Source organism: Ostrea edulis, chromosome 3 (assembly GCF_947568905.1).
Source record: "Ostrea edulis chromosome 3, xbOstEdul1.1, whole genome shotgun sequence".
NCBI lineage: Eukaryota > Metazoa > Mollusca > Bivalvia > Ostreida > Ostreidae > Ostrea > Ostrea edulis.
Genome location: NC_079166.1, coordinates 65,164,046 through 65,188,549, shown reverse-complemented (window position 1 = coordinate 65,188,549; position 24,504 = coordinate 65,164,046). Strand labels below are relative to the sequence as shown.

Below are 24,504 nucleotides of genomic sequence, written 5' to 3'. Positions count from 1 at the left end.
GAAAATAACGCATGATGAGGATGGACCCCCCCCCCCTCCCCCCTGAAAACCAAAGTTAATGGTCTGCGCTTCGTTACCATGCACAAAGTTTAAATAAATTGTAAAAACTTATAAGGATAGAGCTACATGTAACTTAATCATTATTTACTTTTGGAAGTGAGAATCACGGGTCATTCGGATGTGACCATAAAAACGGAGGTCCGGTGTCGCGGCAGGTGTTAGCACGTAAAAGAACCCTCACTGCTACGGCCCTGAGCGCTAAGCATAGGTCTCAGTGGCGGATTTAGAGGGGAGCTCAGCCGCCCCCCCCCCCCTAAAATTTTCAAATTTAAGGTAAATCGCGGTATCTTGTTTCGGAAAATGTACTAAACCATAACAGAAGCAATAATTTCTTCCACTCCCGGAGAAATAAATGACAAAATCTTTTGATTTCTTGAATTACTTTATTGGGAAAATTTAATTTTTTCCAAAAAACCCTTAAGATTTGGGTCATTTTATTAATTTCACCTTATTAAAATGATAGAAAATAGTACAAATGACTAAATAGGAGAAATATTTCAAGCCCCATAAAATCTGTAAAATCTAGGAGCTTCCGGGGGCTTCGCCCCCTGGACCCCCACCAGGGCTGGGCCCACTTCCTCATAAAGTGGCGTCCCCTGTAACCGCAATTCCTGGATCCGCCCTGGGTCTGGTACTTCACCTACAACTGGTGACGTCTCAATATGAGTGAAAATTCTAAACGGGGCGTAAAACAAATAACCAACTAACCAACATCATTCATGTTTCAAAAAGGACGTCCGCCATTATGTCGATGTAGTATACACATTTCCGACTTCTCAGAACCTCTTGGTATTTCATATGTATCTTGTCACAAAGTCCACCTATCAATAAATAAAGCAAATTCAGAGGACCCTTCAACCTCTTGCCTCTTTCCAGGGGGTAGTTAATTGGGATATTGTGAAATTAATTTTAAAATCTTCCCTAGAACAACTTGTCCTTGAAATCCTGAATCTCAATGTACGAGTAAATTCAGAATTAGAAACAAACCATGGAAGTCGGACCAGGGTAGACCATGATCAGAATCCAAAGTATTACACACAGAAATAGAAAGGATATTTTGTTTTTTTTAAAACCTTTCTCAAGAACCAAACGTCTTCGATTTATTGGATTTATCAGAGCGCACCATCATAGTGATAGATTTGTATTGCTTATAGGAGTTATGAGATTGGTCACTGTTCATTATCTTCATCTTTCATTCACGTATAGGTTTGTTTTTTCGAAATCAAGGTGGACGCATACAAGTGGAGAGGGTCACTGTTCATTATCTTCATCTTTCATTCACGTAGAGGTTTTTGTTTTTTTTTCGAAATCAAGGTGGACGCATATATGTGGATAGCAAATTAAAAGGGGGATTTTTTGGGGGAAAACATTCAAGATAACGAAAGGAAGTCGTTGTAAATTACTATGTAAGATTCTCTTGTAGCACATACAAGTAATGTTATCTTAGTTTATTTAAACTATGGTTCCTGGTTCCAAGGCTTCCCACAATACAGAACTTTCGGGATGTGCCGGAACAACCGATTAGACTTGACGTTTACACACCGCGGTCACCCGATAGTAAGCAATTGTAGGGCAAAGTTGACATCGAGACAACTGGGGTTTCGCTAGAAGACGATCCGTAAATAGATATGCGCAATCCCACGATGACGATCCAAGTCACTATTGGTGCTTAGTATCTTGGTGTAAATTAGATTGAAGGAAAATGCGCATTTAGACGTGTATCCTTGGATGGAAGGCGTGAGGTTTTACCGATATCCTCAAGATATTCCATTTATCTATTCTCCTTGCCAACTCACATAATTTAATCAAATGTATTTTCCTATAAATGGTTTTAGTGATTCCTTTCTTTGAAAATAGCAATTGAAGTATCCCATGCTTGTTTACTTAGTTGTTATTGTAATCCGGAAATGACATGCCCTACAAATTTCGTTCAACGCGCGATAAAAATCAGAGTGGATCCGTAAACCATACAGGAAAAAACATTTTCTATTGCCTGGATACGCCTACTGCATAATATAAGTGTAATCATTTATGGAATGAAGTTTATAGGCTTAAACTCTGTTGCAATATACTTTTCTGTGCTGAATACGGTATCTAAAATGTAAACTACAGGGAGAAAAATTAAAACAATATTTGTGCCAGTTATACGGACTACATATTGTACGAGTGTAGATATACAAGAATCGTCCTGTGGAGTCAGGTCCAGATCTTCTAGTCTCCTCAATGATTAGCACTCGTGTGTCAATTGATACAGTGATGCAGGTGATCATTTCGGTGCATGTACTGTTGTCGTGTACATATTACAAAAATCAATATTGTTAGCATATTAGCAAATTCTAATATTGAATGCTTGTAAATGCTTTCATTGCAAGTACATATGTAATTATGGTAAATATTGATACATGCTTTGGTGATAAATATCGATATACTTTGATAATATGTATTAGATGATGATATGCTTTGATAGCAAAGTCTTCTGATATACGTGCTAATGTTGATATGGTTTGATGACAAATTCAGATATGCTTTCGTGATAAATTATGATTTGGTTTGATGATGCAGGATGGTGTACGTTTTTAATGTGAATCTGGGATAAGTGATTTTATCCGAAAGAAATACATATGCATATACATGTGTATTTCTTTATTAAAAGGAAGTATGGGGTTTTATCCTCAGTTTCTATAGAGACATATTATAATCTACTGGAGATATTCAATCGTACGTGTAAGTTACAAACAAAGACGATTTTATATTCATAAAGAAATTCAAAAATGTTGCATGTGGTGCTTACGTAATCTAATCAGGCTAAGCGTTAGATAAACGAGGCATCTAAGATATCTCTTTCTCAACATAGAGTGCTTGAATTTCGAGACAATTTAGGTATGTTTATTTAGGTGTTTACCTTCGACGAATTTAAGCAGCTTTTTCTTTTTAGTTGACTATTAATATTGTCAGTCTGTTATCATCCAAACGATAGGAAGGAGAATATGGAACTCTGCAAGGTATGAAACTATACGCAAATGATTTTGATATAATTAATGTGTTTGATGCACGGACGAAATACATTGTACATCAAACTTTCTTTTCAATCTACATTTAGTTTCAATCATCAAATTAAACAATTCTAAAGTATAACAACAATAAAATGTTTCAAAATATATTGACTTGATAAATCCGGAAATTTCGTTTCAGTTTCCTGTGCTGATTTTTACATGTTTCCTCGGACTTCCTGTGATAGTAACCGCACAATGTCCCGGAGGTCTTGCTTCATACTGCTCTTGTCGGGATAGATATGTAGACTGTAGCCATAGAAATCTCTCGTCTGTCCCAGCATTCCCTCCGGATCCCACTTTCTCCACATCATATGACTACTTCGATATATCCTTTAACCAAATTCGAAGCATCCCGTCTCAAACATTTAAGGGAACACATTTCAAAGAAATTTACTTGCAAGGAAATCTCTTACAAAATATCAGTTCACTTGCGTTTGAAGATGTTCAGAACACTCTTCTAGTGCTCGATTTGAGTTACAACAAATTTACAAAGTTACCGAAATCGCTGGAAGAACTCGCTGTCTTACAAACACTAGATGTTACTCACAACCCTATGATTCGTGGTACTGATTATACAGAGAGTGTGATGCATGCTCTTGGTGATTCACTGACCGACCTTAGAATTGGAAATGAATATTTGACATCATGGCCGACATCGCTACATCACTTACCGATACTAAATAAACTTGCTGTAGACGGTCTAAGTCGATTTGTCCGTGACATCTCAGCTGAAAGTTTTCATGGATTCGAGACTACGCTTCAGTATTTGAACATCAAGAACACACATCTGCTTGCAGTTCCGCTTGGAATTAGCAAACTAAAACATCTAAAAGAGCTACACTTTGATCAGAATCGTTACGTCACAGATCGCGGAATTTTGATTCAGTCTTTTCCATTAAAGTCCCCTTACTTGGAGACTTTGTCATTGAATGGCGATTCTCTGACTCAATTTCCCCGAGTTTTAATCTACCTACCAGCTTTGAAAAATTTTAGTATTGATGACAATAATCTAAGATATTTAAGTGATTTGAATGTTGGTGATTTAAGAACTGTGACTAATCTAACTTTACGAAACTGTTCCCTTCTGAGAGTTCCCGCTGCTCTTTCTGAAATTCGATATTTGAAAGATTTAGATTTGTCCCTCAATGATATAGAAACAATTGATGAGAACGACTTGCAGGACCTCCGATATTTAGAACATTTCATTGTTCAGAATTCTTCCTTGAAATATATATCTGAAAAAGCGTTTGGCAGAGTACCTAGACTGAAAACTCTAGATTTCAGATATACACAATTGACAACAGTACCTAAAGCGATTAACTCTGTATGGCCTTGCATAGAACACGTGCTTCTAAATGAAAACAGATTGGATTGTATGTGTGAAACACTTGTGTGGCTCCGTGAGAAAAGAGATACCTGTCAGAGAAGCGCATTTCCCATAAGAATACAAGGTGTCTGTGATACAATTCTTGACACGGTTGAGCATTATATTGAGGAATACATCCCGAGATGTCCCGAGTATAAAGAGTTGCATAATATCCCACCCTATAACCATACAACCCACCCATAAAACAACTGTATAACAAATCAAGTTTCGTTTGTAAATAAACGATTTTTGCAGAAATCATTATAGTTTATTGTGATTTTTACAGACTGAACCAGCGATGAAAGCATGAGATGTATTTCATTGTCTGTGTAGGAGGCATGTATATAAAACAGGCTTACTCTCACTGTCAACTAAATCATCGTAGACTAACACTGATAAATCATAAAACATGTGTACATGGTGATTTTCTACGCTTGGTGAATTGACTTTCACTATATTTTCAGTCCATGCGAAATACAAAAACTTTGGCTCAGTGTGTTGAACTCCTGATCCAGAATTCATGAAATTTCACAAGTTTGTTACCTACAATTGACAGGCATCCAACTTATTTGTTAATTTGTTTTAGGAATGACTAATAATTCATTTTCATTAAGCCTGCTACATGAGGCCTGAACCCGTGACCGAGGGATAAGTAGTTCACACTAGCTCGCCTCACTGTTCATTACATACAAGTTTATCCGCTCTATTTTTATCTAACTTTTCAATGATTTGATACAGTATATATGACGAATATTGGGGGTTGATTCTAAACGCATTTATTTCACAATTTTTTTGTGTAGCAAATTGATAAGCATTTCCAGTATTATCAAATCCACATCGATTCACCCTTAGACCTCATCATTAACTCAGTATTGTGATAGAGACTTCCGTATTGTTGCTTTCGGATGACACTTTGAAAACGAGGCTTCGTGTCGCAGCAGGCGTTAGCATGATTACTAATCCTCACTGCTATACATATTTAATTCATTGAATAAAATGATCACTGAAGCGGTTTTGTACACCATGCATACATTGTATGTCAAAATTTGTGGTACTTCACCTACAGTTGGTAATTTATCAATGTAAGTGAAAAAGACTTAAAAGTACGTAAAACCATGCAAACATTTTGTTTTATGTTTACATTTCCAATCTGGAAATGTTGTAATGATACTGTAGATATTCTCTCATGAAAGCGTTGCATTTATACATGTATGAACAATTCGCTTTTGAATCTTGATAAATATAGTACGTCTATAGTTCAACGTCTGAGAATTTCGACAGAAATGAAAGTAGATTGTAAATATAAAAATAAACCTTTATTTAAAAAAACATGAGGTTATGAACCGCAACACTTCTCGTCAGCACACTTTTCATGAAGGTATAATGCTCTTCATGAAGTCCGTCGCAGTTCATACCCTAATGTATTTTCAAAAAATGAATTTTTTCTTCTTAATATAACCATGAAGCCAGTTAGTTTCCCAGCTGTAAACCGTAAACTATTTGTTTGCATTCTTAATTCATGAATTCCTTTTTTGAGTATATAGCTCCCACGTATGTCTAAAATCCTGACCCCCATGGTCTTCAATTTCACAATTTCCATAATAAAGGTCCTAAAGTTCATTATAACTAGATGCATGCTGTTGCCACAAAACGTTACATGGAAGCGAGTATATGTAGCTATACTGATAATGTTCTGATTTGGGGTGTTTTGTAAAGTAGACAATGATAATCATGTTATTATACAACTCTCAGAAGTGTTCATACCAATCACAAATAAGGATAAATTGATAAAAATTGGATAGTTTCTTCGTCAACTGCACACTGATAACGGACGAACCGGCACTAACTCTTATCAATCATTTTGTTGACCTAAAACACTTAGACACCATTGTACATTGAAAGCTTTTAATGAGTAAGAAATGAAATTGATGTACAATGTATATCTTGTACGACGACTGAAATAATCTTGACCTTTGTAAACACTATATTTCATATATAAGTTACAAAGCACAGGAACGTCTTTTGATAAGACTCGACATCAACTTCCTTGTTTCTTTGATTGGTCAATCTCTCCACCAATCACAAAATTTGTACTCCAAAGAAGGTCGTCCGATAACCTTTTGCACATGTCACCACGAGTCGTTCCACGGACAACTAAAGCAAATATCGGGGATCGACGCAATTTCTTATCAGTGCAACAGACATGTTCAAGTGCATTATCCAAGGACACCACTACGAAATAGTCAAGATGTGGTTTCAAATGGGTCATTAATTGTATGATATGTAAGACTTGAAGTTCTAATTATTTTAGACAGTAAAACATTGTTATGTAGATATTTACTGGAAGCATTTTGAAGATCCTTAAAGACAAGTTAAGAACAACTGATTAATGATAGAGGTGTAAAATTCCCGGTTGAAATGCTTAGGATTCAAAAGTGATATTGATTATGATATGACAAGTCAGCATGGGTGGTTTCTACACTAAATATGTAAATGTATTAATCAAAATCTTATCCTCGACCAAAACTATAAATCTAACTGGTAACAGAAAAAAATCCGTCTTGATACCACAATAAGAGTGATCTCATTGTATAACAATAATGTACTCTCATGAAAATATTTTCATCGTATATATATATAGACTTGCTTAGATGGTCGAGCGGTCTATTGCGCTGGTTACATGCTGCTAGGAGATTTGGTTCCGCAGGTCGTGAGTTCAGGCGGGCGGTAGGGGCGGAAGTGGGTATCCAAATGAAGTGAAAGTTTCTGTGCTTTGTATTAAATATATCTTCACTTAGGGCAGTTATGCTCATTTAAGAATTCATTGCTATTAATATATATATATATATATATATATATATATATATATATATATATATATATATATATATATATGCTTGAATCCTAAGCATTTCAACCGGGAATTTTATATATATATATATATATATATATATATATATATATATATATATATATATTTGTGTGTGTGTATGTGTGTATCCTGATGGTTGATATGGGGGCCCGAGTGCTGATATCATATGCAATGGTTTTTAGCATGTAAAATTCTATTTTGAATGGGTTTTTTCCCGGTTAATGTTAGTAATTGAGACCCATCTTTAATAGAATTTGACCCTTTCTTTAATTATTTTTTAAGATAGTGTCAAATATTTGTGAATATTGTGTGTAGAAATATTTCATGTTTTGCAATATTTAAATTAATTTTCATTAATTAGACCCATCTTCAAATAATTGAAGATAGGCATAAGTAATCAAAGACTTTCTTGATAAATGATAGCTTCAATCATAATATCAGGTTCTTTCAACTGAATAGTATAAAGTCAATTAGACAAGTCCAATTACGTTGCAGATAAGTCCAAATAGTGGAAAATATTTGATTTATAAGTAGATGTAACTGAATTAAATCTGAAATATTTTGTGGATATGTCATAAAGTACAAGTATAAACACCTATCTTTGATTTAACTCCACTAATCTTCGGTTTAATTAGAGATAGGTCAAATTATTGGACCGGAGGCACAGCAGGGGTTTGTGTCCACAGCCCCAAGAATTCTGATAAAGGAAGGGGAATAGCAAAAGGACTATATCAATTAAAGGCAAAGAATGTTTGATTGATTGTTTGAATACAGCTTAACGTCTCTCTCGAGAATATTTCACTCATATATGGAGACGTCACCTCCGCCAGTGAAGGTCAGGGCTGCAAAATTTAGCCCTATGCTCGGCGCTTAAGGCCATCGGACAGGGGGGATTTTGATCGTGACACACCTGCTGTGACACGGGACCTCGGTTTTTGCTGTCTCATCCGAAGGACCGCCCCATTTAGTCGCCTTTTACGACAAGCAAAGGGTACTGAGGACCTATTCTAACCCGGATCCCCACGGGATTAGGCAAAAAATGCATTACGTCATGGAGTTTGAAAGGCGAAGATAACGAACAGTGATTAATCTCATAACTTCTATAAGCAATACAAATTAGATAGCTGGGCAAACACAGACCCCTGGACACACCAGAGGTTGGATCAGGTGCCTAGGAGAAGTAAGCATCCCCTGTCGACCGGTCACACTCGCAGTGAGCCCTAAATCCTGATCAGGTAAACGGAGTTATCCATAGTCAAAATCAGTGTGCCAAGAACGGTCTAACAATCGGTATGAATAACGCCAGGCAGCATTTTACCCAATGCTAGGCTGTATTGGCAAACTAGATCATTATAACGACTATAGAATTTGCAGAATGCTGTGCCATCAACTTGTTTGTCAGTAGTATGAATCGGGATAGGGACTACATAACACCCAGGTGGCAGTGACAATATGACTGAGATACAATGGGGGAAAACATGGATTGCATTCATAATTCACTGTATATTATGCATACAGTTTAGGTGCAATGTAGATGTGCAGTCAAAAAGTATGACGAAAACTGCGAATGTTACAGTGATTAAAAATTGAAATGATATGACACAGATAATAGAGGGCGAAGCCCTTTCACGGCCCGAAGGGCGGAACTCTCCCTTTAGGTAACACGTATATACATGTTTAAAAGGAAAATATAAAAAAAAAAAACTAATGAAAAATTAAACCATACCTATGGAACTTTTAAAATTTTGGTCCTAATGACGTCGATTTGAATATTAGCGCGTGGACATGTAGTTCACGTCGTTCTGAGATGTTACATGAAATCCGTAAAAGCATGTAAATCTTATTTTCTTAATAATATATAATCACTCATCGATTAACACGATTGTGCCATATCTGAGTTGTCTCCTATGTTTGCAAATTTGTTAAATAACGACACTGAATATGACGTCACAATGACTATTTACATCAATCGCGTTATATTTCCTGCGTTCAGTATACAGGCGGATCATATGTCCAAAATTGGATACTTTGATAGAACTCTGTCCTTGTGCTAACTTCGGGTTGTTTTTGGTCCTGTTTTGGATATAGATACTAATGCCAATACTTTTTGCTTCACCCTCAAACACGGTCACGCCCTGAGACATATTAATTACACATGTACAATTTACCAAAGAAATGAAATGATTTTGTTTAGCAAGTTTGGATATTTAAGGGCTGATTTTAAAATATCTTCAGAAGTGTATAATATAATAAGATGATGATAACCGTAAAGATACGGTGCGGAAAGCATATATACGTGTATATCTTATGCCCCTATGCCCATGTGAATCATAAATAGATCTACCCCCATGTGAATTAAAAGTAGACTTGCCTCCACCCATGTGAAATCCCCATGTCAATTGATAATATATCATATACCTAGTAGTGTATCAGCCCTGATACACCTATCTTGGCTAGGGTGAGACAGCTGCAAGTAGGTAGGGCTGTCTCGCCCTAAGGGCCGAGATATCTCTGTCTCGGCCCGTTGTCAAGGGGCTGTCTCGCCCTCGAATTTCAAATGGCTATTTCTTCTTTAATCTTTTGAAATCCAACATAACTACATGAAAAAAATATGTTAGACACAAATTTTTTTCAAATATAATGCTTTCTTCCACGACAAAATTTAATTTAAGCAGAAGAATTAAATAAAAACGTTTTCAAAAACAGCGCTAAATTGTAGTGAGTATCTAAGCAAAGGGGGGTAACCCAAGTAACAATTGTTTATTTAGAACAATAACACGTTTAACTTCATTTAAAAACAATCAGCGTTCTAGGCGACAGAAAACAGTAGGAGGATTATGGAGGGTGATACTAAAGCATTATTAGAAATTCCCGGTCCTAATGGAGATCAAAATGTTAATTTACGGTAATTTTGATGTAGAAAATTAAAACGATTTCTGAAATCTAAAATCCCGAGGACTTGGCAATAAAACGAGAAAAGCAGAACCAATATCTTCCGACGTTTTTCAACGACTTATAGATGCTAAACAGATGGGAAACGGTAAAAAAAACAAACTTACTTCAGTATAAGGTAACATTCCCTAAGCAAATAAATAGCAGCATCAGATCTGTAAACATTCCCGTTCATACGATGACGCCACGTAAACAAAGTTCTACAACTCTTACAAATTATATGAAATAATGAAAACGGGCGAGTTTGGTAAATCCGAAAAAAGAAATAAAAATAATTCACTTATTTCCAATTTTAGTATTCAAACAGGGCTATTTGGGAATGCTTGAATATTAATATAATTATATATTTATTATACCTCAGAATGTTTTTGCTATATAAATGTTAGGTGAATGGATTTGCTATTTCTTCTGGATAACGCTAGTCGTGAAATAGTTTCTAAACTATCTCACCCTCGAGAAATAGTCTCGAAACTATTTACCGGATGATATATTTTCCCGCGTTTTCTTTTCTGTGACATCAAAGTCTATTTAGTTTACCACTTCGATCACTTTTGTCGATTCCGTCTAGGCTAATGCCGTCTAGACTGCGCTCTTGCGCGGCCCGATTAATCGCGATCCACAAGTCAATTGTGAGGTGACGTCATCTGTTAAATTGTGACGCATCAAACATATCCCTCTCCCCAGTAAGAAATGTATTTTAAAATGAATAGGGCAAAATTTACAAATATAGAATGTACTCGGTATACCATTAATTCGAATATAATATCTAATTTGTTTTAATCTATTATTCAAGTACATGTAGCATAGATAGATTCTAAATACGTCTTGCTTAGCATCGAGAGAAAAGTCTGTGTATTAAACAGAAGTATGTTATTGTACACATTGACTTTCTATTTTATAGAAATCAAAACGAAAGTGAGAAAAGTAGTTCCGGATGCTGGTTGTCGGGGGTGTGTGTGTCCCCATACTAAACCATATTATACAAAATAAATTGCATATCCTAGTTTCTATTTAACCAATCAGAGACTAGAATACACTACGAACTAATGAAACTATATATACACACACATTAGTGTCAGACCTGTCATTTAGATGCGAATATTCAGTAGGAATAACTCTAAGCTTTCCAGTTTGAATCTTTTGAAATGTTATCACCGCTCCTCTGTGTGTATTTGGTTTCGGTCATCCCGATCCAAGTAATGGAGGGGGTATCACTTGTGACAGACGAAGTAAAGAATGCTACAAAAATGGAAGTTTCTGCCAGCGACATTAATAATGTCGAAATTTTCCGACAGCTTTTGAACCAAGAAACGCTTATAAGGATGACTTTAGTAAAAAATGTACACGCTCTGATGAAAGACATGCTTACATTGAAGCAGAGTTTATCGATTGCCGAAAACGGTCTCTCTAATTTAAAGCAGACAACCGAACAGGAAATAAAAACACTGAAGGATGAAAATAAACAACTGCTGCAGGACAATCAGAAACTGAAAGGAAAGACCGATGGTATCAGTAATCAAAGTAGTGATATCATTAAAAACTTAGAAGAAATCAGGAACGATCGAAAACAATTTCAACGCAGATTTAGCGAGGAAAGGGAAATATTTGAGAAAAACATGTCTCAAATTTTAACAGATACTAAAACTGAAGTTCGATATCTGTCAATTACACTCTTTGATTTGAACGAAAGTACCAGAGAAATACGAAAAGAGATTCCTGGACGCGTTGAAGAAATGTACAATAATATATCTAAACGTTTGAACAAGTCTTTGATGAAGGTTGAGGGCAATTTAGTAGCATCTAACAAGAAACAGGAACATTTAAACAACACCATAGCAGCCATAGAGAAAGGATATTCTTTGATGTCTTCAGATGTCGAGGGTAGAATATAGCATTTTTGTTCCTCTCTAATTCACTTTAAGTGTGACATCATATCCTATTTCGCCCCATAACTGACTCGAACTTCGTAATAGCTCATACACAAGTTTGGGGGAAGAAGTATTTTGGAGTCAGCTATGGCACAAAGCGTGATATGCAAATATTTATTAGGTACCAGGGATCTTTGTGTGTTCACAGGCCGAACGGAGTAGCTCTATCTCGTTCAACCTGTATAAATGAAAGGCCAAAGACAAGGTTCTGTTCAGCTACTCTTTTTTATTAAAGAAATTAAACATTTCATCATTATAATTATTGATTACAATTTATATTATACAATATACAATGATAATTACAAGCATTAATATAAAAGTTCACACACAAAATTTAGCGAAACCATCTGAAAAATTAAAAAGTTATTTCAGAAATGCGCAATTATACTTAATATCTTACCTGTATAAATGAAAGGCCAAAGACAAAGTTCTGTTCAGCTAATGAAGAATTCTGTCTCTGTTCCTCGTATTTATACCCCCGTACATCCTCCAAAATTCCTTACCATATTTGTTATATCTTAATAATCTGTAATATTGACATTGGCTTTTAATTCAAACTCAAAGCCAACACAATTATTTCCTTGAAAAATCTATAGTTTAGCGTTGCATACTCAACTTTACTTCTAAGGTTTTGCATAATTTTTAATTTCATTTTTCTTGTAAATAATATATATAAATGCTTGACCTCTGGTGACTGATTTCTTACACTCCGATTGGTTACACGTTTCCTCTGACCAAAATCGATTTCACCCTCATGATCTTGTAAACAAGCTATAAACATGCATTCTAATAATCTCCGTCACCTCACCTCACGGTGAAAAGTTCAGACATTTTTGTTCTGCATCTTACTGTTGTTTTTGTCCCACATTATTTTGCCAATTCATTACTCCATTCATTACTCTTCTCCCCTATTTCAGAATTCTATCATCTGTTTTATACATTGCAAATTTCGTTATGATGATTATATCCTAATAGCAATTTGTAACAAAGGTTTAGAAATTAGAAATTACGTAATCTTCTAAACCCTTTTATCATATGTTATAACAAGGATAATGTTACTTTTTAATCAGTGGCATGATAGATAATTTAGATAAAATATAAAGTGAATTAAAATATATCAGAACTCAAAGATACATATTGCTGTACCGGCATCAAATGCGATGTTCAATCTAAATACTTGTATATGTATACACGAAACCAATATAGTCAGCATGTGTAACAGGATTATATTTATTGTGATGAAATTTACTATTTATTCATATGTAATGGTATGTTTTAGGGAACGTTAACAAAACAATAGACAAATTGAGGGCAGAATTAAGACAGATGCAGTTTGAACAATTGAAATTGTCGGCCTCCGTGTCATCCCTGGAGGTTTTCCGAATTAACTTCTCCAGCAACAGTTGTGGTACGTGTCATTTTTTGTTTGACATTTCAACTTTACATCCACCTCATTTAGAACTTTGAATTTGAACTGCATGCATCGATGTGCTCTATGTAAGACAAATGTTAAAAAGATACTTTTTAACAAAGCACCGGTCAATTAATTAATGAGATGGCTAACTATCACTGTGTTATTCCATTTACCACGTCCAGGTTTTAATGACCACTTAAATTTGCATCGAAATTTGTAAATTTTATTTCACAGATCAAAAGGGGAAAATTGGTTTTACGGTTGGAATGCCATCTAGCAGTGGTAGCTGGAGCGGAAGCACGCTAGTGTTCTCAACAATTCTCTACAACGAAGGAGATGGATACAATTCAAAAACAGGGATTTTCACTTCTCCTTCTGAGGGACATTTCGTATTCTTTCTTTCAGCACAATCTTATAATAAAAAATACGTATATTTCGATATTGTTCATAATGACAACGCCAAAGTGAAAACAATGGCGTATATAACTGGATCACCCTCCTTTAATATATACCAGAACGCCGCAAACATGGTTCTCCTTCATCTACAGCGCGGTGATAGGGTATATGTAAAAAGAAATAGTGGATCAGGATATTATTCTCAATCAGTTCCAATCATGACTTTCTCTGGTTTTCAGATTTATTAACCTTTTGTTAATACTTGTAGACAGTAATCCAACCGGAACCTGAGAAGCATGAACACGTACATGTCCCACTGTATTAACTGTATTAACTTCTTATTTCCAAAAGTAACCTGAGCATATATCTATCTATCTATATATTGTTCTTTTTTTCAAATTCAGCAGCACAGATTTCTGTATTTTTAGACACATTTAAACAGCTTAATGTTTTCAAAATGCTATTGTTTACATTTCTATTTTCATAATATTGTTTAAAACAATCTGACATGACCCCCACAAAACCATACGCAAAGGGAAGGGCATTCGCAAGCTTTGAATCAAGAGTGGTAAAAAATAAGTTGAGATATTTTGCTATATCGACCGTGTCAGGACATGTTTGACCATCACTGTCTAATATGTCTTTCGAATCTTCCCTTTTCTGGCTTCTGTATCCCAAATCTTTTAAAAGTAAACTAAGGTTATTATTTTCGTCTTTGCTCTCATCTATTTTCTCTGAAATATGGGCAGCTTTTGCTATATGCATCTTTCTTTGGGCCAAATTTCTTAACAAAATTTTGAATAATCTTGACGATTCTTGCTTTTCTCGAAAAACATATAAAACCTATCTTTTTGAAATTCTCTAACACACCCGAGCTCTGTTCCCTGTTTCAACCGTACTTCTTTTAGTGTAATATAAGTATTCAAAATATTTGGAGAAATTTCAGAATCTATCCCAATTCGTATAAACAGAATTAAATACCATACTTGAGTTCTGGTTACTTTTCTCAAGCTCTTTCACAAAGTGGTCAGAATTTAAAAAATCATCCACCTAATTCTGACAGGATTGTGCTTGTTTATTTAACCTTTACATATTTTCCTTGTACAATATATCATATCATAGTCACTCATGCCAAAAAGAATTGTACCAGGCTGTACAAATTTGTCTTTGTTACTCACAAAGATATGATCTATTAACGGCATGCATTTGTTTTTGCTCCTGTAGGATTTTCCATAAATTGTATAAAACCAAATACATTTAAAATGCTTCTGTAATTCCTATGGTATGCATGCGAACTATTTAATAAAAGTATATCAAGAATCATACTACTCCTGAAGACAAAGTGTCTTCATGATGATACAGTTAATGTGTAGTAATTAATTAATTTAGGAAAAAATAGTTTTGCAAAACACAATTACGATTGCAATTTTGAAAAAGAAATCAATAATATATGATGTTATTATACCATGTATGTAATTGTATTATATAATAATATATATGCTTTGTACATGCATTGTAATGCCTACATGTATGATATATTAAGTGTCACGGAATAAAGAAACTGAAACATTTTGCAGAAATACATTACAATCACCAATAATGATAGTCTTAGTTGACTGATTTTATCCTCTAAACACTATAAAAAGCTTTGATCATGAGGAGGCCGGTAAACGTGCCTATAATGAACGGTCTAGACTTAAGTGTGACGATATCAACCCAAAATGAATCTGATTCATCAGCTTGTAGTCCAATTCGTGAATATACATACTTGTTGTAAATATACGAACTCCCCCTCCGGTTGTTGTTACATGTAATATACAAACTCCGCCTCCGGTTGTTGTTACATGTATTATACAAACTCCGCCTCCGGTTGTTGTTACATGTAATATACAAACTCCGCCTCCGGTTGTTGTTACATGTAATATACAAACTCCGCCTCCGGTTGTGCGGAATTTATACAAAATCAATGCCTCCAAACTCTGTATAAATCCCTACTTAGTTATTATCAACATGTTTTAAACGTACAATAGGGAGATCTCATCGTTTCTATCAAATATTTATCAGAAACAAGACAGTAAGTCTTTTTTTATTGAATGTGAATTTGATATAAAAATGGAGCTTATTGGAATACATTCGAGGTCGTTTGTTTGGTTTTTTTTGCTTGCCCGTCATCGGATTGACGTTGCACCGGAACGGAATAGATCCCCACTCCACCCCCATCCCCGGTTGCGAAGCGTGTAGCCAAACCATCGATGTCATTAATGTCGTCCAGTTTCGTAGGACAATCGAACGGCACTTCCACTAGAGTCGCGAGGGCTTCGTAGAGAAAGTTGCGGAGATCGCGTATAACTGCACAGTGTTTGTACAATTTCCGCACAGCCATCACAAATGCAGGTTTAACCCGACCACTTCACGGGAGTCCACAGAAATGCCACCATGTCCATATGTAATGTAAACGTCAGTCCTCTTACGAGATCCGAAAAATCGTCCACAAACCAATTGCACGGGCACCGTGGCTAATGTAAACCATACTTCACTATAATGATATACGGAAGAATAAGCTGGGGATCAGCATGAAGTCAGAGTGCTAGAATACACAACTACAGACTTCAGCGTGTAATCAGAGTGTTATTATAGCTACATTTGTAGATCACGCAACTATATTCAGCATGTAACCAGAGCGCTGGATCACTTTACTTTTAGACTTCAGTGTGTATTCAGAGCGCTAGGTCACTCAACTACCTTTAACATGTAATCAGAGATCATTTAACGAAATTCAGAGTTTAGCATGTAATCAAAGTGCTGGATCATTTATCGAAATTCAGAGTTTTTCAGTAGGTTACCCTCGCTGCGATTTTACATGATTCACGGTTATCGGAAAAAACCTCCAGAAATAAATCTTTCTATCAATTTTAGGGGAACATGTTAAATATACTAATATTATGTTAAAGCGAACTGTTTAAACTGAGAGTAGCATATATACGTTACATATCCGTATGCGTGCAATGTGAAAATACTAAGAACTGAATCGTAAGTGGCCACCAGCCTATCCTAAGTTAAGGAATGTCAATCATATCAAACAAAGAGGGATATATATATATATATATATATATATATATATATATATATATATATATATATATCATATATAAACTTCTGTTGCTGTTAGGACAGTTCACTGTAGAGGCAGTATGAAGTTATTAAGGTTTTGCGCAGTCTTAGCTGTCTTCATTAAAGCGGAGACTTACTCGCTGTTAACTGATATTGAGGATCAGAACTCCACTGCTTTGGAAGGTAACCGGCGCGAAATAAAAGATGTGGATGTCTTACGGCAGATCATCAACCAGGAAACCGTGATTCGCTTAGCTCTGACCAAGAATGTCCACGCACTGTTGAACGATATTCAGACCATGAAGCGAAACATGGTGTCCACCGAGACCACGGTATCAAGTCTTCAGCAGACGATAGCTGCATTGAAAATACGTATGGACACTTTGCAACAGGAAAATCAAAAGCTTAAGGACGGTAATATGAAGTGTCATCGTAAGATAGAGGAATTTGAAGACCACTTTAACATTGTCGACAAAAACATTACAACTATTACTGAAAACCAAATTTCTATTGTAAGACAAAATGATGAGAAAAGACAAAGCATCGTTAACAAAACGAATAAAGTTGTTGGAGATATTAAAATGGAAGTGCGATACCTCTCTGTGACACTTTTAGATTTAAAGGAGAAGATTGAAAACGAAAATAAAATCAAAGATGAGAAAAGTCGTGAAATTGAAAGTCTTTGGAATACATCAATTGAACATCTGAAATTTGAACAATCGGAAACTAGAAGAAAATTCAGCAACTTATCGGCATTGATCAGGCACTTACAGGATTCACAATCAGAAATGAACAGAACTTTAATGGGTAAAAGACCTTTCTCTTTTATTGTAGTCTGCGTATCAAAAATATAAATTCGTAATATAAAATTCTTTACATCTCGGGTGGAATATAAGTATGATTAAAAGTTAGAATGTTGCATACAGAACTTTACATCTCTGCATATTTAAATAATAAAATGTGCACTGCTTGGTATTACAGAAAACCTGAACAATACCGTGATTAAGTTGGAGAGTCAGGCAAAGAAGACAACAGATGAACAGCTCAAATTATCATCTGCGGTTTCATCGTTAGAGGTTTTCAGGATGAATGTTTCAAAATCAAACTGTGGTAAGATGAAATTTACAACTACCCTGTGTAAGCTGTCATCAAACGAGTTGTACTTTTACAAATGCTAGCGCCAATGCTACTCCTAGTTAATGCTGAAAGACTTCAAAAATAATGAAAAGCAAAACACAAAATCGATCCTCACCTGTAGTCGATCTATGCGCATTTCAAATACCGTAAACCTTCTATTAACACAGCGGAAAAATTACTATCTATACATGCAACAATATGCCATAATTCAAATCTATAATATACTAGCTGCATCCTGTCATAAGATGATTTAAATGATCTATATTTTCGCAAAACTACTCTTTTATGGCAGCGATTGTTGAATTACATCATCTGAATTCGCAGTATGGTGCGAATAAAGAATCGTATCAAATATATTTACACCTAGTATAATCCAGTCCACTATTTATACAAAGGCATGCCCATATGGTTTATTTACAGATTCCGAGAAATGTAATTTTTGTCAAAATACGTCGATTGATAATGTTTATAATGTTTAAGGCAGGGATTGAAATAATCACAGCGCTGTAGATACCAAAAACAATTTACATACTGTGCTGTTTGAACTAATAACCAACGAGAAAATGTTTACTAAACTCGTTGTGCTTGTACACTAGAATTTAGAGTGAAATTTGAACCAATTCGAAAAAAGAAGAAGACATCATCACACTCTTCTACTGTCTCCTTGGGAAGTCGTTTGACTAGTGATATTACTACAGTGTGCACATAACTAATCGCATAGAAACGAGAATTGGAATGAAATTAATTTTTTGATAAGCTCAATTGTTTTCAGAACAAATTTGGTTTACATAACGTGATTATTTCCCTTGATTCTTCGGGTCACTACTTCACTAACACGTTCATCAGCTGAAGGAGAGGTTCTTTTGACAAAAGTTAAAGGCCTGGCACACATTTCTGAAAGAATCAGCATTATTCATGAAAACTACGCCTTCTTCCCTAGAAATGTCATATTCGCATGTCCCTTTACGCCATGGTTGTAGGGTAGACACATGTTCTTGTTCCCATTTCCCCCAGAAATCATTTCCTCTAATCATACATGCAAGTTTCTTTTCCACTCCACAATATACACGTAAAAAGGATATCTCACTTGGTTTGTCTCATCAGGTACATATATCAATTGCAACATCTGAACACGTCTAGTTGGAACATGCCGTCATTGAGAGTTTTAGATCCCTTTTTGCTCCCACAATGCAATAAATTCGGGTAATACGAGGTATGTTAGTTTCATGGGCACGTAACATGGACGATGTCAAGATAGTAAGTTATCTCTGCATCCTCTTTCGAAGGAATTAGGGGACTAAAATTCATCACTACCCTTGCTTCCGCCATGAAATTTGTGAGTCTCGTGTGTAGGGTTTTCGCAATAATGCGTAGTATGTTGTTGAGAATCCTAATTCTTTGGCGGGTCACTCACGGAATAGGAGACATATAGAGAAATAAAGGGCTACAGGCATTCGCCTTCTTAGTAAAAAAAAAACCCAACACGGATGGATTCTTCACAACTCATTGACAGTTCCCACACACTTAATCCCTGTATCAGAGTTAAACTGACGTACAGGTCCCCTGATAGCAACGAAAAGTTTGTTTGCATTATTGAAAGAAAAGATATTCTCATCGTTTCAATACTACATATGAATCCCCATTGAAACCAAGCATGCAGGCCATATTTCCCTGTTTTGTATGTGGCTAAATTAGATCTCGTGTCTCTGTCCGTATATAGGATAATCAATGTATTTGTTACAGATGTGTAATTTGTGAAGAAGTCTGACCCTTTAATACACGTAATATATGAAATACACTTTGAATCAAAAGGACGAGTGGCTAGTTCAGCGGGATGTTGTCTGTCGATACGTGTAGCTATCAATCATATGCCCCATGTAACACTATGTTTGAATTCTATTCATTAACGTGTCTGATTTCGTTGGCGACATGTGTATGTATCATGAACAACTTGGCTATTACTGTAACGTTGTTGTTCAGCTGTTCCTTCGGAATCTCAGTATTCCCAAAGGTCATTACTGCTATGCACATTTTAAAGTTCAGGATTGAAATACCATGGGATGAGGAACCATTTGCCTATTTTATGAAAATGCTCACATCACTGATGTCCTCATCCTTTCAAATATGCTGTTGCAATTGCTTATTTGAAGCGTCGAAGAAAATGTTCACTTCTAATTGTGATGATTCAGCCATACACAGTTGTGGAATGCTGAAACAATCCGAGAAAGTGGGGAAATCTGACCAAGTGTTCCCACCTCAAGCGAAACAACGCAAGAAGTGGTTCTTAACAGCCAATGCTCTGGGATAGAGTGGTCATAATTTGCCAAAGCAACATATTTCCTTGCATAGCAATTAAGGAAATGAACCCAATTGGATCGAATGAACTGTTGATGATTGACAGAGCGTGCTGCGAGCTCAAGACCTACATTCGACGGGGATCTTAAAAATGAAATGTTGACATCAATTATCCAAGAAAAACTGAGACGTTTTTGGATAGGAAGGTCATGTCTGCTGATCGCGATATGTCCAAATGTTTCATTTATTTAGCAAGATCGTTTTTGGGATCCCAACTGAGGAAGAACTAGGAAATATAACATGGAGTTTGATGCAATCTAATGCAGTCAAAGTCTCCCTCCACCTCGTAAAGTAACATGTTTTCTCATCTTCTGGAGGGCGTTGGGGTCTGCCATCGTTATAACAGTCAACAGTCAACAAAGACTTTGAATACCTTATTTAAAAGCTCTGGTCTAAAATATTGTTAGACAAATACTAGTGTAACAGGAAGTTGCTCAAATTTATTTCGGAGTTTCATGAGTCTGCAAAAGTAAAAACAAACTTTCATTGTTTATTTCACAAAAATTAAGAAAATACTGTGTGTGATATTAGTCAATATATCTTGTCTGCTTGGAGTTTGGCGTTTAGATCATTTTTATGTGTGGTTATTATATTTATAAACTCACATCTAAGCCTTTAGCCTTGATTTAATGATATATTGAGGAATTGTATTGATTGAACAAAGTGCAACATCTCAATCTTTATGTCTTCGTGTTTTAATACTTGTAGTAATCTCGTTTTCATTCTACTGTCACTTTTTATATCTTTAAATCATCAGGCTAAGATTCATTATTGTTTAGAACGTAGAAATGCATAATGATTGTGAATAAAGTTCATATGATTGAAATCAAGGGCAAGTGTTACTTAGATCCTTCAATGATTTAAGTATACTCTCTTTCCTTCAATAGCAGTTTTAGATGTAATCACGTAAGACCTGAAAGTGATTCACGATCTTCAATCAAAGTCAGAACTGTGGAATGTTTAAATGCCTTTCTCGAGATCACTTACGTTACAAAATTAGTAGAAAGTAACATACATTTAGCTCTAATGCATTAGTATCATGGCCAGGTTTTAGTTCACCTGATGAGCCATATAGTGATACACATGAGCATTGCGGGTTATACGATGCCTGTTATATTCGTCGGTGTTTCTCATTTTCGACTTCTCCAGAACTACCAATCATATTAGCTGAATTTTTGTGAAAAGCACTCTTCTGTAAAAGGAATGCAAATTTCAAAAAAATTCAAATGAAGGATGATGTTCATTTTTCTTCCCAAGAACAACCTGACCAGAATGGTCACCAATTGGGTCAGGGTGGAGCCACAGTCTGAGTTTTGTTTATGTTGGAATGGTTTTTTCTTCTTTCAAGAATTAAAATGCTACAAATTGTCAATTACTCATGTAGAGTGTACCTATAGTCAAGACTGTATGGACCTGGACCCGTGGGTCATGACCGAACTTCAATAGAGATTTTACTGTTACATCTTAAAAGAATCATAAAACATCCCCTTTTAGCATACATTAATGTTTTTTTTAATCCATGAAAATTCATCCCGGACCTTGAGTTTGTGTTAGATATCTTATTGATATCTATTAAAGCACACTTTCATATATTAGAATTGGAATATCCACATTTGGCGCAGAATATAGGTCCCCGATCAAAAATAAGGCTAAAACAACGGTTTGAAATTTTGTATATGACTATAAAGAAATCGGTAGTCTAGTGGTTAGAACGCTTACTTTTACCTGAGAAGCCCTAGTTCCGCTCCTCGATACCGACGCCCCGACAAAACTACATGTACATGTAAGGTGTGTAATATAGGTAGCTTTGAATGTTGTTTTTTTAGTAGATATTCAAGTTTTAAACTGCTATTGCACCATATTTTCAGGTTTCATATGTGTATGAATTAGGTGATTTGGGTGAGCTGTAAATGTTACGACATAGAGTTGTCTTTCTTGGTATCGTTTCCTGATGGAGTCCTATTTCTGCATTTTTGATAAATCACACCAGGACGGCATTATCAAATGATGTTGCCTTTCCAACACTTTCTGCAATTTTATCCCACCAACATAGAGTAAGTTTTCGAGCTTAATTTGTTTATCGTAGTTTTGTGAAGTTTTAATGTGTGTATATTTGTAGAACTTTAATCATCACCTAAACATCGGTGTGTCCTAAATATAGTGACATAAGAGTGTCAAGGTTATCACACTGTTAAGTTTGTCACGCATGCAACGATGTTGTGTACACATGTGTGACTTCATAATATCAGTGCATCTATGTAGCTAAATCTAGTCCATTTGGTAGTACATGTATAAAGTGACGTTTATCAAAATATGTGGTACAAAATATGCTAAACATATTCTGCTCTAGCTTAGTCTAGTTTTGTATGTGAATATTTTACTTGAAGCTGTTGATGTTCAGTCCTTCTCTTTGCTGTGCTGTCAAACTTCAAAATGGATTTATGTGTTTCAAGATTCTTTTGGAGACTGTACTCAAAATTGCTTTTTTACTTTTATAGTTTCGTACTACATGGATTATTCAATATGTTGAAGCATTCATCACGAAAAGGCTTTACATGAGCCTTGTTGCCCTATATATAGGTCATGGAATTGGGCCACTGTCTTGACATTTGTTTTAAGTTTGTTGGTTAGAGCATGTACAAATCTCACCAATCAATGTATCCTACTTCTTTATTGTATTGCCTACAATCACATGCATTATAAATCCATATACTGGTGTGTTAATTATGCATTTGGGTAGGGGAATATTTCCGGGAGTAGGTGGATATGATTGTTTTTCAGTCAACCGTCAAACAGTCGATTGTATGTGTTTTCCGTCAAAATATCCAAGACGTTAAGCATAAACCATTACATGAAAAAGAGTTTCATTTTCTCTTTGTAGATAACGGATTGAATGTGGCCTTTACTGCCGGGATAAAATCGGGTGATCGTAGCTGGACTGGGAGTACTCTCGTTTTCCCCCATGCCATCTACAATGAAGGAGGGGGCTACAATTCTAATACTGGTGTCTTCACTGCACTCTCTGCAGGGACTTATGTCTTCTATATTTCTGTTCAATCTGCCTCTCAGAAATACATTTCTTTTGATATAGTGTTAAACGGATCTACGAAAGCTCGGGCTTTAGCCTGGTATAACAGTGGGTCTAAAATTCAGATTCATCAGACGGGAACTAATCTTGTTGTTCTGCCTCTACAGAAAGCTGACAGAGTGTGGGTGAGGCGGGGAGGAGGTACTGGGTACTACAGTGATGGTGGTCATATTACGACCTTTTCCGGATTTAAATTGTTCTGATTAAGAAATAACTGGAAGTTAAGCAATACTTACAAAAACTACTCACACCATTGTAATTAATAACTGTATATTATTTCTTTGAAAAAAAATATCATTACATCATCAGTGTATAATAACTGTTCTCCAAAATGCTGATATGGCTAAAACTGGATTTCCTGAGTAGTCTAAGGGAGTAGCACTGATTTTGCAGTGAGTAGTCCTCAGATGGGGGAAATAGTTAATTTCAGGGAAATATACAGTTTTATGTAGTACTTTTATATAGAGAATAATCAGTGAAGATATGACAATCGTCATTAATATGCGTGATATCTTAGTATTCGGCCATCCCTGTGTACATTATCGAGTTATAATTCTTTGCTTGTAATATACAAATGTGACAATTGTGCTTTTCACTGATCTTAGGATATCAGATTTCCAGCTCTTAAGTTTATATAATATGTCTATTATATATTTATTTACTTCAAAAGTCATTTTGAAATCATATAAAGTGAATGTTTTGATATTACAAATGTTTACCTTTCACTTCTTTAAGTAATTCATTATACCCGCCATATTTCCAGTCATCCCAA

At 35.5% G+C, this 24,504-nt stretch overlaps 3 protein-coding genes across 7 annotated transcripts; all 3 read left to right on the top strand.

The window, feature by feature from the left end:
• The first annotated feature begins 2,007 nt into the window (after nt 1–2,007).
• LOC125676039 (leucine-rich repeats and immunoglobulin-like domains protein 1) lies at nt 2,008–4,740 on the top strand. 4 transcript variants are annotated; one of them, XM_048913928.2, is made up of 3 exons: nt 2,008–2,322; nt 2,996–3,062; nt 3,253–4,740. In XM_048913928.2, the coding sequence occupies exons 2-3, from the start codon at nt 3,048–3,050 to the stop codon at nt 4,681–4,683; spliced, it is 1,446 nt and encodes a 481-aa protein (XP_048769885.1). In that variant the 5' UTR covers nt 2,008–2,322; nt 2,996–3,047; the 3' UTR covers nt 4,684–4,740. The 4 variants fall into 4 exon arrangements, with proteins under 4 accessions (XP_048769885.1, XP_056014539.1, XP_048769887.1 ...); XM_056158564.1 differs by having other exon boundaries at nt 2,023–2,322; nt 3,038–3,062; XM_048913930.2 differs by lacking the exon at nt 2,008–2,322 and adding an exon at nt 2,766–2,784.
• Nucleotides 4,741–11,374: 6,634 nt separating this feature from the next.
• On the top strand, nt 11,375–15,613 carry LOC125674840 (complement C1q-like protein 2). 2 transcript variants are annotated; one of them, XM_048912150.2, is made up of 3 exons: nt 11,375–12,436; nt 13,511–13,639; nt 13,880–15,613. In XM_048912150.2, the coding sequence occupies exons 1-3, from the start codon at nt 12,418–12,420 to the stop codon at nt 14,287–14,289; spliced, it is 558 nt and encodes a 185-aa protein (XP_048768107.2). In that variant the 5' UTR covers nt 11,375–12,417; the 3' UTR covers nt 14,290–15,613. The 2 variants fall into 2 exon arrangements, with proteins under 2 accessions (XP_048768107.2, XP_048768106.2); XM_048912149.2 differs by having other exon boundaries at nt 11,377–12,184.
• Nucleotides 15,614–17,071: 1,458 nt separating this feature from the next.
• On the top strand, nt 17,072–24,063 carry LOC125674843 (uncharacterized). The gene is made up of 3 exons (XM_048912152.2): nt 17,072–17,959; nt 18,134–18,262; nt 23,526–24,063. The coding sequence occupies exons 1-3, from the start codon at nt 17,233–17,235 to the stop codon at nt 23,933–23,935; spliced, it is 1,266 nt and encodes a 421-aa protein (XP_048768109.2). The 5' UTR covers nt 17,072–17,232; the 3' UTR covers nt 23,936–24,063.
• Nucleotides 24,064–24,504: the final 441 nt, after the last annotated feature.